This window comes from Nycticebus coucang, chromosome 3 (assembly GCF_027406575.1).
Source record: "Nycticebus coucang isolate mNycCou1 chromosome 3, mNycCou1.pri, whole genome shotgun sequence".
Lineage (NCBI taxonomy): Eukaryota > Metazoa > Chordata > Mammalia > Primates > Lorisidae > Nycticebus > Nycticebus coucang.
In genome coordinates, this window is record NC_069782.1 from 32,691,990 (window position 1) to 32,707,333 (window position 15,344).

Here is a 15,344-nt window from a genome sequence, read left to right on the forward strand (position 1 = left end):
ACTACTTTGATAGTGCCTTGCCCTGTGGGAGGGCCCAGAAGAAAGGTAAGTTCTCAGGTTCAATTTTGAGCCCGTTTCTTGGCAGAAGAGTGGGTGTCCCAGTCGTGAAAAGGGTTCCCCATGCAGAGTTGTCATCATGGTCCCCACCACCCGCACACCAGGCCTTGATGGTTTTGTCCTCCTTTTTTGCAGACTGTTTCAATCCTGGAGCAGCGACTGACTTTGACAGAGGATAAGCTGAAAGACTGCCTTGAAAACCAGCAAAAGCTTTTCAGTGCTCTCCAGCAGAAAAGTTGAATAGAAAAATATGAGCAGAGACACGATAAGTGAACACATTTACATATACTCAGGAGGGTGGTACAAGACACTCCTCGCAACACAACCACTCACTGATTCTCATGGCATTTCTTAAAAGGGTGAGCAACTGAACAACAGGCAGAAAAGGCACATCTGAGAACTAAACACATAAATAAATCAATGCCAAAGACTACGTTAAATCACTGCTATTTATGATTGTAGTAATAAAACGATAAGCATTCAAGTGACTATATCCTTTCCCATATTATTTTAAAAGTCAGTTTCCATGTGTAGGCCAAATCCTGCCAGGGACGTAACCAAATCTTTGGATTTCACTGTTAAATCCTTTCAGATTACTGTGTTCCAGAAATTATTTAAAGTAATGAATGTATTTCTTGAGTGAACACACCCTGGGTGTGAAATAATTTACTCACCTCTAAAACATCATGCTGTGTGCAGAGAATGAATTGTTGGTCTGTACTTGTTACATTTCTATCAGTTAAAAAAAACTATCCTTTCTTACTAATGCCTTGAAAAGATAGATGGTCTAGTAAAAATCCCCAGAACACAGACTTTCCGCAGCAAGAGTACACTCACTTTAATTAGCAATAGCACATAGGTAACACAGGGCAGGGGGGTTTTATTTAACTCAAGGGGCACTTTGTTGATCATTTGGCCAACATGAAGGAAAATGAAGAGCTAAAAGCGCAGAAAGCGGGCGGTGCCTGTGGCTCAAGGAGTAGGGCGCCGGTCCCATATGCCGGAGGTGGTGGGTTCAAACCCAGCCCCGGCCAAAAAAAACAAAAAAATAAAAAATAAAAGCGCAGAAAGCTCGCCTGTCTTCTGTATCCCAGACAAGTGTGCCCAGTGGTTTGGGTTGTTTCCAAACCTGTGATCACAGTACACAAAAATTATGTTAGTGTGATTTCAATATGCTAAAAAGCTGGAATGATGAAACAGTGATAGTTAAGTACACACACACACGTATTCATGCTTCACCAATATTGTTGCATAGGCGGCTAAATAATAAGTACTTCAAAAATTTTTACATCATCGTATTTTTTTTTTAATGAATTGTGATTTGTAATGAAGTGAAAATGAGCAGGGCACTCTAAAAGATTTTGGTTACAAATAAAGAATTTTGTTTTATCTTAAGCAAAATGAAGATTAAAACAAAGAAAAGCAGACTAATTTTAACTTGCTTTCCTATTCACCTGTATCAAGAACAAAAGTGAGAAAAGGCAGTCCAGATTTATGATGTCTGTGGGTAACATGGGAACAGGCTAGTCTACATTTTGGAAAAGGAGAAATCCTGAAGTCCTATTTATGTGGGAGTCTATATTTAGAAAATTTCTCAAAGTAATTTCAATTATATCTTTGAGGTGTGTTTTTTAAATCATCTCACCCATTGTAAGTGCCTTTTTCTATCATACTAAGTGTGACCTTTTAGACATTTTTAAGAGCTTTCAAAGACTAAGCACCTTTGTATTTTATAACTTCACTGAGAAGACTAAGAATGAAATGTCATACCAATTTTTGTTTACTCCTTTTCATGCTTTAAACAATAAAGGTATTTTTCCTTTTTTTAAAAAAAAAAAGTTGTTCCTTTCCTTTTTAAATTATTAAAAACTGGAAATAGTAAACTTGTTTATAATCTAGTTCACCCGATCTTCAAGGTAAGATAAGAATCTCCCAAGACTGAGGGAGGTGGCTCACACTTGTAATCCTAGCACTCTGGGAGACTAAGGCCAGTGGATTACCCTGAACTCACAGGTGCGAGACCCCATCTCTAAAAAGATAGCTGGGCATGGTGGTGGCACCTGTAGTCCCAGCTACTCAGGAGGCTGAGGCAAGAGGATCACTTGAGCCCAAAAGTTGGAGATTGCTGTGAGCTATGACTCTACAGCACTCTACGGAGGGTGACAAAGTGAAACTCTATTTCAAAAAAAAAAAAGAATCTTCCTGGTGAGCTTGTCAAAACACTTTCCTGAGTTCCTGAGTTGGATTCACTGAGTCCCTGAGCCCAGGCATCTGCATCTCTATGGCTTGTGGCTAATGTGATGGTCTTACCTGAGGCCCACACTTCAGAAACCACTGATATAGCTCTTGGCACTTCTTATAAGCTGATGTCACTACATACTTTTTACTGTCATCACAGAACTTTATAAGTGACATAAAAATAGTCATGATATTAGCCGGGCATTGTGGTGGGTGCCTGTAGTCCCAGCTACTTGGGAGGCTGAGGCAAGAGAATCGCTTAAGCCCAAGAGTTTGAGGTTGCTGTGAGCTGTGATGTCACAGCACTCTACCAAGGACCAAGGGCAACATCGTGATGTCTCAAAAAAAATAAAAAATAGTGATGATATGAATGAAAATTCCTTGAACTTTTGTCAAGGAATTTTTATAACTTTTTACAACTCTCTTCTCTTTTTATTTTATTCTTAGCATTTGGGCAATCTCCTTGATCTTCATCAGATTCCAGCCCCTCTCTTCCCTAATTTAAATATCCAACTGCCTGATCACCATCTCCACTTTGGAGCCTGTCTAAAACCAGGGCTGCTACCGTTCCCCTCCGCCCCTGCCGTGCCTAGGAACGCTTTTCTCCTTTCCCTCGTCTCAGTAACTTTCCTTCCAGTGCTCGAGCTGAGGACGTGGCCTTGTCGCTGGCTCCTCTCTCTCACACCCCACAGTTCATTCCTTCTGCAAATCCTGTCAGAATGTGGAAAACACCTGACCACTTCTCCCCACCTCCAAGTCCCACCGAGCACCCATTGTCTCTTGCCTGGGTGGCTGCAGTTGCCTCCTGGCTGGTCTGCCAGCTGTCACCCTTCTCAGCAGGCCACAGCTGTTCTTGAAAAGCTGAGTCAGCTTGTGGCTCTTTGGCTCAAAACCCTTCAGGCCTTTCATCCCACTCAGAATAAAAGCCCAAGACTTACATGATCTGTCCGCATCCCCACCCCTCCTCTGCCATCATGCCCTTCCTCCCCACTGGGTCACCTCCCTCACTGCCCTCTGGCCATGGTGGCTTCTTCGCTTCCCTTCGCTTCCCTTTGCTTTCCCTGCTCTTTGCAAACTACCCCCACCTAAGGACATGGGCACTTGCCCTTCCCTCTACCTGGAACTTTCTGCCCTTGGGCATCAAGGCCTCACAGCATCAGCCTCTGCTCACTCTAGGCCTTTTCCTTTTCCGAGGGGCCCTCTATGAAATACCCTCCATATGTTCCCTGCCCCCGACCAGACTGGGATTTCAGCACACTTGTTACCATCTGATGTCCCCTGGGCCCTGTGGGAACTCTGTCAGGCTTTGATGGATCTTAGAGCTGAGAACAGTTCCCAGCCTGGGGCAGGCACACGACGTGTTGTGCAAATACATGAAAACAACTTCTTTTTTTTTTTTTGTAGAGACAGAGTCTCACTTTATGGCCCTCGGTAGAGCACCGTGGCCTCACACAGCTCACAGCAACCTCCAACTCCTGGGCTTAAGCGATTCTCTTGGCTCAGCCTCCCGAGTAGCTGGGACTACAGGCGCCCGCCACAACGCCCGGCTATTTTTTGGTTGCAGTTTGGCCGGGGCCAGGTTTGAACCCGCCACCCTCGGTATATGGGGCCAGCGCCTTACTCACTGAGCCACAGGCGCCGCCTTGAAAACAACTTCTAAGTTTCAGATTAGTTCCTCTTCTACCCCTGAAGTCGCTTGTCATCGTGGTTGATTCCTCCGCAGCCTGTTTCAAAATACAAAATTTCAGGTGAGTGGCTGCGTCTCAGGCTCTGTGATAGGGAAGAACACTCAAGGAGCCACAGCCATCTCCAGCCATGTCATCTGATACTATGTCACATCCTTCATAGTGACTATGCTTCAACCAGGTGGAACAGAACTCATCCCGATAGGCGCTCAGCACCTGTCTCCCCAGCTGCTTAGCTACTTCTCTTGGATGTGAATTCAAGTTGTTAAAGTAGATGTTAAAACAGATAACTTCTCGTGCACCAGTGAAAAGATAAACTGAGGCACATTGAATTTTTTTTTATTTCCTTGCTTATTTTTTATTTCTATTGCTTTGCTTTTTTTGTTGCTGAGACAGTGTCCCACCCTCTGCCCTGAGCAGAGTACAATGGCGTCATAGCTCACTGCAACCTCAGACTGTGGGCGTCCCAGCTACCTCAGCCTCAGGAAGCTGCTTGGATTACAGCGTGGCGCCCAGCTGGGTTTTTCATTTTTTTAGGAGTCAGGGTCTCACTCTCGTTCAGGCAAGTCTTGAACTGCTGAGCTCAAGCAATTCTCCCTCCTCAACCTCCCACAGTGCTGGGATTACAAACATGAGCCACTCCATTCACCTACCCCTCCCACCCTCACCTCCATCCCCCACTGCAGGCGGCACATTAAAATTTTAAAGTTCCTTTGAGCAGACAGCGATTCCTGAATCAGGCAATACCAAACTGCAAACAGTTGGGCCCCATTGGAGGGGAGGAGACGAGGGGAAAACTTTTATAAGGTGTTTGAGGAAACAAGACAGAAAATATCTGATTGAGTGATTAAGTGAAACAGTCATCTTAAAGTCCCTCCTTAGAGGTTCCTTGGTGGTTTCTGATGTGTTAAGCTTAAATTTCGGTCTCTTGGGATATGATACTCACTCTGGTGGTTCTGGTTTGCTGAGATAGGAGCTCAGGGTGCTCAGAAAGCCTGTCTATTGGCTTCCCAATTAATTATTTTAACATGCCAAAAGTTAGTTTGCATCTCATTTGCAAGTAAATTACTTCTTATTTTAATCTTGAAGATTAATTCCAATTAAATAGTAAAGGAAAAAATAGTTTAAGAAGTTCAATTAGTAAACCCTGGTGGAATATTGAAAAATAAGCTTAGGGAAGATTTTATTCAATCATCGATTATAGAGTATACTTCAAAGCTACAGTGTACAAAGAAGGTAAATTCGATAGGTAAATTTGTTTTACCTTTCTAACTATATATGATTATTTATATGATAGTGTGTCTGGGTTTTCCTAAGTTTTTGGAATAGTAATACAAGCCTGAGCCATTCATTGCCTGCAGAGACAGAGCAAGCCCCTTGCCTGTGGGATGAACCTTGATCCATCTAGCTGCTGATTTATTTTGCTTGGCTCAGAGAATTAAAAATAAAATTTATTTACCCGCTGATATTTAAAAGTTGGGGATTTCATATTAATATTTTGATCTCTGGCTTGAAATGAGAAGATCTGTGATTTCTGGGCCTGCATGCCTCCGTGGGAGCCATGAATTAGGGCTGGGTGGAGGGGCCTCGCTTTATCAGGCCAGACATGCCCCACTGCCTAGCATCTTCATCCCCCTCCACTGCTTGACATGACCTCTTGTCTGGTCCGTAGGAGGACTCAGCAATTACTTGTTGAATAAATGAGCAGCATTGTTTATTCAAGTGTTTCTAGAACATTGCTCTTTGCTTCACTTAAAGCCCAAAGCTATTAGAACTCGGGTGAAATTGTTTCCATTTCATATGGCCATTAGAAAAACAAATGAAGCAGTCATCATCCCTGCCATCCAAGAACTTCCAGTCTATGGTAAATGGAAAGACGGTTGAATTCAGCATCATGTGATCAATACAAAGAAGGGCGGTGCACAGGGGACTTTGGCTTTGTTGGGGCCACTTCCTTTTCATTGTTGTTTTAAGTTCTGATGTCACCATCCATGGACAGAAGAATTGTTGTTATTTCTATTGCTTTTACCTTGTTAAGAATAAATATTTAGGCCGGGCACAGTGGCTAACCCCTCTAATTCTAACACTCTGGGAAGCCGAGGCAATAGATTGCTTGAGCTCAGGTGTTTGAGACCTGTCTGCACAAGAGCAAGATCCTGTCTCTAAAAATAGTCAGGCATTGTGGCGGGCACCTGTAGTCCCAGCTACTTGGAGGCTGAGGCAAGAGGATCTTGAGCCCAAGATTTGAGGTTGCTGTGAGCTATGATGCCACAACACTCTACTGAGAGCCAGAAAACGAGACTCTTGTCTAAAAAAAAAAAAAGAAAAGAAAATTAGATGCGTGATATTGGAGGCTGAGTGGGCATCACTATGACCTGATATTTGTTGTATAGCTTAGTAGTTACATGTACAGTCTTTGAAGGCAGAAAAACTTGGTGCAAATTCTGGCTATCCCATTCTTTAGCAATATAACCTTTAGAAAAGTAGTCACAGGCCAGGCGCAGTGGCTCACACCTGTAATCCCAGCACTTGGGAGGCCGAGGTGGGTAAATTGCTGGAGCTCACAAGTTCTAGACCAGCCTGACCAAGAGCGAGAACCCATCTCCAAAAATAGCTGGGTGTTGTGGCGGGCACCTGTAGTCCCAGCTACTTGGGAGGCTGAGACAAGAGAATCACTTCAGCCCAAGAGTTTGAGGTTGCTGTGAGGCATGATGCTGTGGTATTCCACTGGGTGACAAAGTGAGACTGTCTCCAAAAAGAAAAAAAAGAAAAGTATTCAGGAAGCTTAGTGTTCTTAACTATAAAAGGTAAAAATAGTCTGCATGCCTGTAGCTCAGCGAATATGGTGCCAGCCACACACACCGAGGCTGGCGGGTTCCAGCCCGGCCTGGGCCAGCTAAACAACAGTGACAACTGCAACAAAAAAATAGCCAGGCATTGTGTGGGTGCCTGTAGACCCAGCTACTTGGGAGGCTGAGGCAAGAGAATCACTCAAGCCCAAGAGTTTGAGGTTGCTGTGAGCTGTGATGGCAAGGCACTCCACCAAGGGCAACATAATGAGAGTCTGTCTTGAGAAAAAAAAAGAAAAAAAGATAAAAATAATGCTGTGAATTATGTTTCTGAAATGATTAGCACAGTAGCTGTCACAGAGTAAGTGATCAATAAAGGTAGATAACGTTTATTAATGATTATTTATTAATCATTCTGTTTCTCTGGGCTGTATTTCCAAATAGTATGATTTCAACCATAACTGCTGAAGAGATACAGGGACTATAATATTAAGTAGTAGTGAAGGAGAGTGTGATATTTAATTCAAAGTTGATGTTGCATTTTTAAAGACTCAAGCAAAAGAATAATTATATGAAAGAAACTACCCTTCCATATGCATAAAAATCTCAAGGTTCTGGCCAAAGGCTGGCCTTTGAGCAACTCCTGAGGAGTTCAGCCAGCAAATACTAAGGCCATGATTATGCTAAATAAAGGTAAGGCCAAAGCCTACTGGGAGTGGGGGAAGGGCTTGGAATGTGAATTAAGTATATGTCATTCAAAAAGAGACTTGCCTGGAATTCATACTATCCTTGCCCTTTGACCATTTGAAGAGCAGGTATTATTTGCTTGCTGCTGTATCTCTAAAGATAAGATAATACAGATCCTCACTGAGCATTTCATTTGTGTGTACAGCAAACTTGGAGGCAGTTATTCCCATGAATTCGATGCAGCTAAGAGGATTGTAAGATAAACCATCTGTCCCTGGGTAGAAATATTTGGCTGCTGAGAGAAAAATAAATGATTCTAATATTTGAAGGTTACTGACAAATAATTGTGATCAACCTGTGAGACAATTTAACAACAATAAAAACAAGTGGGTCAATAACAGATTTTTAATTGAAATTATACCACCGATACATGCTTTGGCCTATAACATGTACAACTTTTTGCCTCAGCAAGTCACGAGGTTTTAGACTTCATGCTCCAGAGGATTTGTGAATGTACATTGAATCTAAGAACACAGTGTAATTGCCAGGTTGACCTTCATAAGCCCCAACTGTGACTCAGCCAGGTAACACAATTGCAGGCTGAGCTTACTAGGAAATAGGTCAATGGCTTGCCAAGAGGCAGAGGTTAATGGGCAGAGTGGGGGAAAGGGAAGTGAGCACAACTTCTTTCTTCTTAGTAAAGTACATTAAAGTACTTTAGTTGCATTTTCTTTGTGGGGACATCTCAAACATGTTCTTATATAAAATAAAAACTTGGTTTGCTATTTTTTAGATTCATGATAGATTTCACAATAAAAGAAATAGGAAAAATAACTTGATCATCTAAAAAATGCTAAACTTGTAAAGCAAAAAATACACAAATAACTGGCAGAAATACAACACATAATTGGGAATATCAAGACATTTCAGGGGCGGTGCCTGTGGCTCAAGGAGTAGGGCGCAGGCCCCATATGCCAGAGGTGGTGGGTTCAAACCAGGCCAAAAACTGCAAAAAAAAAAAATAAAAGACATTTCAAAAGTAGAATTTAGTTAATTCATATACAAAATTACAGAAAATGAATAAGGCAGACTTAACGTACATGAAAACATCTATGAGGGTGTCAAAACAAATTTTCTTTCTTAGCCCAAGGTTTCTTAAACAAACACTGAATGTGTTCTGGAGCACACGATGTAAGAACAATATTATTCATAACTCTATATGCCATAATATCCAGAGATATCATAAAATTAGAAATAACAAAATATACTAAATTGTTCAAGCACATATAAAATATGAAAAGGAAAACTTAAACCCCACCAAATAGTATCTGGGCCAGAGAGAAAAACCCAACATGTAGTAAAGAGTGTCTTAAAATAAAAATAAAAATGCACTATGTCAAATTAGATGGGATACTGCCAAAGCAATCAAAGTATGAACTAAGCATCTCCCTAAAAATGTAAAAAGTAATTATAATAAGTTAAAAAAAAAGGTAAAAAAATTAAAATAAGAAATGTGAAAAGTAACTGGCTCTTTGAAAAATGTGAAGTTAATCATTAATCAAAATTTTAAGAACCCCTGTTTTACTTTGAAAGTAATTAAAAACATGGTTACTTAATTTAGAATTTGGTTATTCGGGTTACCACTGAATATTTTTAAAGTAAAAGTCAACCACAAATCGGAATGTAAAAACTTGAGAAACAAATCTAATGGAAATGTGATTTATGTTATTATATTTCAGGAATGTTTAATGGCTTTTGAATAACAGCTCTCTCTTTCTCTTTCTCTTTATATATAATGATATATATGCCATTTTTTTTATCTTGCCATATGTTGACAGAAGATGGATATGTCAGGTTGCCATTTGTATAGGTGCTTGAAAACAAATTGTTCCTTAATTGTGAACTTAACCCTTCTGCAGATTTTTGGTTTGCAATAAAAAGAGTAGGACAATTTATAGAGTAGCACATTGGACATCCTGAAAAACCTAGAAGCCTTCTGTGAATAGGAAACTCTGCTTTTATCTCATTCTTAGGTTTGTTTATTTGTTTGCAGTTTTTGGCAGGGGCTGGGTTAGAACCCGCCACGTCCAGCATATGGGGCTGGCGCCCTACTCCTTTGAGCCACAGGCGCTGCCCTCAGTCTTAGGTCTTCTCAGTAAGAAAATTAATCATCTGTCTCCTTCTCCCTCTGATTTTTTCATGGACTTAAAACCAAGATATGGCAGGATGAGAGAGGCAGCTTTTGATTCTTAGATAATTATTTCAAAATGCTTTGGTGTTCACAAAATAGTGCGTGTAAAATCTTGCACAAAATCTTTTGGAAAATACAAAGAAAAATAAAAAAACAGCATATATCACTTGGATGAGAGACCCTTCTGCCTTACTTAAGAAACCACTCTGGTTTGCTCCCAGATATTCCTGGGCCAGAAGACAAAAGAATGAAAACCCTCAATGGGGCAGGGTTCTTTAGATGTGGATGCTGGGTACAGAAACAGTCTGGGGTTCAGAAAAGGACTTCTTGTTGAGATGGCTTCGAGATACTCCTGTGTCTCTTAAGTCGAATGAAATACCGTCACTATCTTAGCTTGTTTCCTCTGCTTAATCCCCAGAGGAAATCCCTTTACTTTTCAGAGATAAAAAGTCAGTAGAACAAAGAGAAAGTCAGAGGAAGCGCTGGGCCCTTCGCTATAGAATTTCACTGAAGCCTTTCCAAGCCCAGAGGCTAGAACCCCAGGGCTCCACGGTTTATTCCTACACCTGGATTGAATATCAAGGTCTGCGAGAAGATGAATCATTTAGAAACCTGACGTTCTTGCAGGGGGCTGTTGCCTTTTTAGAACGCTAATAACAACTGTGTCAAAGGCAAAAATCACACGAAAAGTTCAAAGTTGTTAAATCCTCCTTCTGCACCGCTTCTAGCAAGCGAGAGTCAGAACCTCAAAAGTGTTGATCGTTCTTTCTCTGAAAAGAAGAGATTAAAAACGCAGCATTAAGGGTGGGAGAAAATAAACTGCTTGAGGTGGCAGCTCTTACTCAAGGGAACACCTGTCTAAGACTTTCATCATTTTTGTTTCCATTTTCACCTGAAACTGAGTGATTAAGGCAAGAGACATAAGCCTTGATTTTGAATTACATGTGATCATGAAAAAGAAATATGTAAAACGAAGCTGAGGCCTAGGAGGGTTAGTTATTGCCAATAGTTGACTTAGCTGTTTCCAATACAGTACGTGCTTATTCAAGAGAGCACATCAAACTCAGCTTACTCCCAAGGGCATTTTGAGATTGGCAATAGGAAGTAATCATACCGTCAATATAAAAAATCAGGGAGCATAAAATCCTAGACTATGTTTATTAATCGTTAATGTAAGCATTCGGTGGTTTAAACTCACTGTAAATAATTCAGTTGCTCAAACCCAGCCCCGGCCAAAAACTGCAAAAAAAAAAAAAAAAAAAATCAGTTGCTGTAAAGTCAAAATGTCTTCTTATCAGTGAGTTTTCTTTACCTTCTTCTGGACATCTTTCGCCCAGTGTTGATCAAGTTGGCTGCCAGGTTAGCTGGAGTTACAAACTGACACTCAAGAGACATGTTCTATCGGCCTCTGCAGTGATTTGTTTTGTTTTAGTTTTCAAATTAGGTGCCAACTTTCAAAAGTCAACAATTTCATGTGAAAATCTAGATTTCTGGCTTTTGTTGAAGAATTGAAAGATCTGGCCTTACATTATAGATCATATATTATACATGATATTATTATGTACTTGACATCCTTTTCACATGGCAATGACCTCCAGTTCATCTGGTCCACCTGCCTTTGTGGTCTGCTATGGGAAGTAAAAAGCATAAGTTGTGTGTCTCAAAGGCACAGCTCTTGTGATCTCGCAGATTCAGGAATGGTAAACTTAAGCAGACTTCTCTGTTTTGAGGAAATGGAAATATAGCAATGGATTAGTGCCAGGACCCATGCCCCAAACACCATCTTGTACTCCCGAGCCACTCCTCTCTCCAAGTTTATAATGTATTTCAAAATGGTAAATACATTTTAAAAATCTTAGAAACCCTAAAATAATCACGTATGTGGTGGGAAAAGAAAAAGGAAATCACATTCTAGGTGCAATATGATCAGAGTAGTGTTTAAAATGGTGAGTGATGGAGAAAATCTTTGGGCAATGGCATTAGAAAATTCTTCTATTTTTTTTTTTTTTTTTGTAGAGACAGAGTCTCACTTTATGGCCCTCGGTAGAGTGCCGTGGCCTCACACAGCTCACAGCAACCTCCAACTCCTGGGCTTAAGCGATTCTCTTGCCTCAGCCTCCCAAGTAGCTGGGACTACAGGTGCCCGCCACAACGCCCGGCTATTTTTTTTTTTTTTTTGGCCGGAGCTGGGCTTGAACCCGCCACCTCCGGCATATGGGACCGGCGCCCTACCCGTTGAGCCACAGGTGCCGCCCAACGCCCGGCTATTTTTTTGTTGTTGTTGTTGTTGCAGTTCGGCCGGGGCCGGGTTTGAACCCGCCACCCTTGGTATATGGGGCCGGCACCCTACCGACTGAGCCACAGGTGCCGCCCTCTTCCTTCTATTTTTTAAACTGTCTTTTTAAAGTATTTATTAACTTTTATAATAAAATAAAACTCTATTTTTAAAAATTCAAAACACTCTGAAACACTTGCCTGGTCATGATTATCCCTCTGCCCTTTGCCGGACACTTACTTTCCTGCTTCCCTTGTCACTCAGATTGGCCACCTGCCTGACCCTTGACTGCTGAGATGCAGGGGGGAAGTCTTCTGGTGACTCAAGAAGGTTTTCAAGACTTTCAGTCTTAAACTCAGTTTTGTGAAAACACCAAGCAGAATTCTGGAGGCAGAGTTACAGATTCTAACCTAGAGTGACAAAAACAGAATTAAAAAATCTCCCCAAACATGGTACTTGAACCCATGTTTTGATGCCTCATCAAACAACATCCTTATGGTTTAATCAACTATAGGAGAACCTCTGTAAGTTGACCACCCCAGGAACTGTAACAAACGAGTCGACACACGGAGGTGGTCAACATAGGGAGCTAGGCCTATATACTGAGTACGTGTGGTGCTTCTCTAGTCTATGAATATTAAGTTGACTTGAGGAGGTGATCGATGTAGGGAGGTAGTCAGCTATGGAGGTTGTACCATATTAGGTTTTCTATTACTTGCAGCCCAAGTATTCATATGCATATCAACATTTACATTTTTCAGATAATAAATATAAACATATCTGTAGTTTAAGATTTTCTTTTACTTCTTTTCCCAATACTAGCTGAGTAACTTGAAATGAGGGCCAATACTTTTCATGAGCTTATCCAATGAAAGGGGCAGTCAGATCCATGGAAGACTCTACATTGTATTCCCTTCAAGAAGATGCAGATAATCAAACATTTTAGTTCATTTTCATAAGTTTAGTTCTGATAATCCTTGGGTTCTGTATGGCTGATCAGGTAGGGAAAACTGTTCAAAATGGAAAGGTGGCTCTGTGCTTGTAGCTGCGTGGCTAGGGTGCCAGCCACACACACCAGACCTGGTGGGTTAGAATCCAGCCCAGGCCCACCAAACTACAACCAAAAAATAGCTGGGCATTGTGGCAGGTGCCGGTAGTCCCAGCTACTTGGGAGGCTGAGGCAAGAGAATCGCTTAAGCCCAGGAGTTGGAGGTTGCTGTGAGCTGTGACACTACAGCACTCTATCGAGGGTGACATAGTGAGACTCTGTCTCAAAAAAAAAGGAAAGGTGTGTGTCTGATATCACAAGTTCTGCGTGTGCTGGAGGACACACAGTACAATGCCTGGTATAGGTTGGATCAGCTTCACTGCTGCTTTGGGGAAATTATAGCTGAGATGATAGACCCTGTAAGTTCATCTCCTACCCAGAGACTCTACGGTCCTCTGGTTTACATCTACTGTTAAGGTAAATGTACAAGTAATTCTAGGACCAGGGGAGACTCACAAGTCTAAGATGGCCTTGAAGAATTTTGAGCCTCAAGTAACTCTCAGAAATATCAGGTCCTGACTCTTCTTTGAGGGAGATATTAGACCAGAGGTAGGCTGTAAAGGGTCATTCACACCCCAAAGTGACCATACAAAAATTTCAAACCAGCCCAGATGTGACTCACCTTCAAAGCCAGCTGTTGTCACATGAAAGCACTGCACATGTGACATTGACACCAGCTATTTCACAGGAAAAGGAGGAACATTTGACTTGTGTTCATTTCTGTACATTGTTTGCAGTCGATCACTCTAACGCCCCTATGTGGACCTAGCACTGTAGTTTTCTCGATTACAATACGGCTGACCATGCAAAGTTACTTGCAAATACTTGAATCCACCAATGCTATTTGTAAATTACTGCGTGTGTCGTAGTGACACGTTGTTCGGTTCTTAGCACTTTGTGAAGACTTATCTTGATGAGAATTTTACTTGGGAAAATTGAGATTAAGGCTTAGAGAAAATAACCTTTGGAATTCAACCTCCAGTGAGGCAAGCAAGTTTTGTTCAGTATTCTTCTCATAAGGTCCTGAATGTAGATGAACAGCTACTAGTATGTTCTAGAGCCGGGGCTTGCAGAAAAGTTGAGCAGGTGTACAGAAAAAGAAAGATCCAATCCCAGGAAAACATGGAAAAGGCAACTCAATGCACTGATATTCTGATCATTCTTTTTTTTTTTTTTTTTTGGTAGAGACAGAGTCTCACTTTATGGCCCTGGGTAGAGTGCCGTGGCCTTACACAGCTCACAGCAACCTCCAACTCCTGGGCTCAAGCGATTCTCCTGCCTCAGCCTCCCAAGCAGCTGGGACTACAGGCGCCCGCCACAACGCCCGGCTATTTTTTGGTTGCAGTTTGGTCGGGGCCGGGTTTGAACCCGCCACCCTCGGTATATGGGGCCGGCGCCTTACGGACTGAGCCACAGGCGCCGCCCCTGATCATTCTTGGGAACTCTGCCTGTGCCTCTGCCCCACCCTCCACACTCCACCCCAGAGAGGAGAGGGCTACACTCAGGGTCCCCATCCTTGCCCCAGAACAGGTAACCAGAGAGAACAGCGTGACGTTCTGCATTGTGGGGAACATTCTAATTACCTCTCCAACACCATTCCACTCCTAGTCACGTAGCCACTGTATATGAATGAATAGGACCTTAGAAGCCATCGGGAGAACCCAGATAGGTACAAGCCACCAGGGCAATCCTGTTCCCTCAATCCAGTAACTGAATCAGGGATGGTATGACCAGAGTGAGGACAGTGCAAAATATATTCTTTCCCCAACTGAGAACGGAGAAGTCACAGACCCAGTTGCTGGCTGTTCACCAGTTTTTGTAAATCTCACCAGGAAAGTAACTCTGGGGCTAAAACCCACTTGAGCCAGCCCTTGACTGAGCCATGCCTGAGGCCTGACTACCTTTAGATATTTCTCATCGGCATCCTAAGTGGTTCACACAGCTTTCTAAACTAAGCAAACCTGGACGACACAAGTGTCACTGGGTGTTAATGTGACATTTGTCAAGTGGCCAAAAATATTTTCCAAGTACTGAGTTAAACAAAATGAAGCAGGCTACTTTAAAGCCATTTATAAATTAATGCATATTATAAATTTCCAGGAAGGAGCTTCAAGGGAGGAAGCATCATGCAGGAAGCATCAAGCATCATGTTCTGATTTAGCCCAAGAACTTGAAAGGTTGTCCGCTTTTGTATTCATTTATTTTCTGGGAGCACCTTAGCGTTGAGGAACATAGTTGGGGAATCTACACCCAGTTATTATCAGGTATTTACACCTCAGTGTGTCAAATAGCAAGAGAGAGAAGATGGGGAGCACAGGACTTGATGAGTAAGAGAAAACCAAGCCCAGGAAGTAGAATTTCCTTCTTCCCAGAC

At 42.0% G+C, this 15,344-nt stretch overlaps 1 protein-coding gene across 2 annotated transcripts in view; it reads left to right on the top strand.

The window, feature by feature from the left end:
• POC1B (POC1 centriolar protein B) overlaps positions 1–542 on the top strand; it is a 112,816-nt gene extending 112,274 nt beyond the window's left edge. For both annotated transcript variants that reach the window (XM_053585158.1, XM_053585159.1), the window contains exon 12: positions 193–542. In XM_053585158.1, coding sequence (XP_053441133.1) covers positions 193–297 — 105 coding nt within the window. In that variant the 3' untranslated portion in view covers positions 298–542. The remainder of the gene's footprint in view (positions 1–192) is intronic.
• Positions 543–15,344: the final 14,802 nt, after the last annotated feature.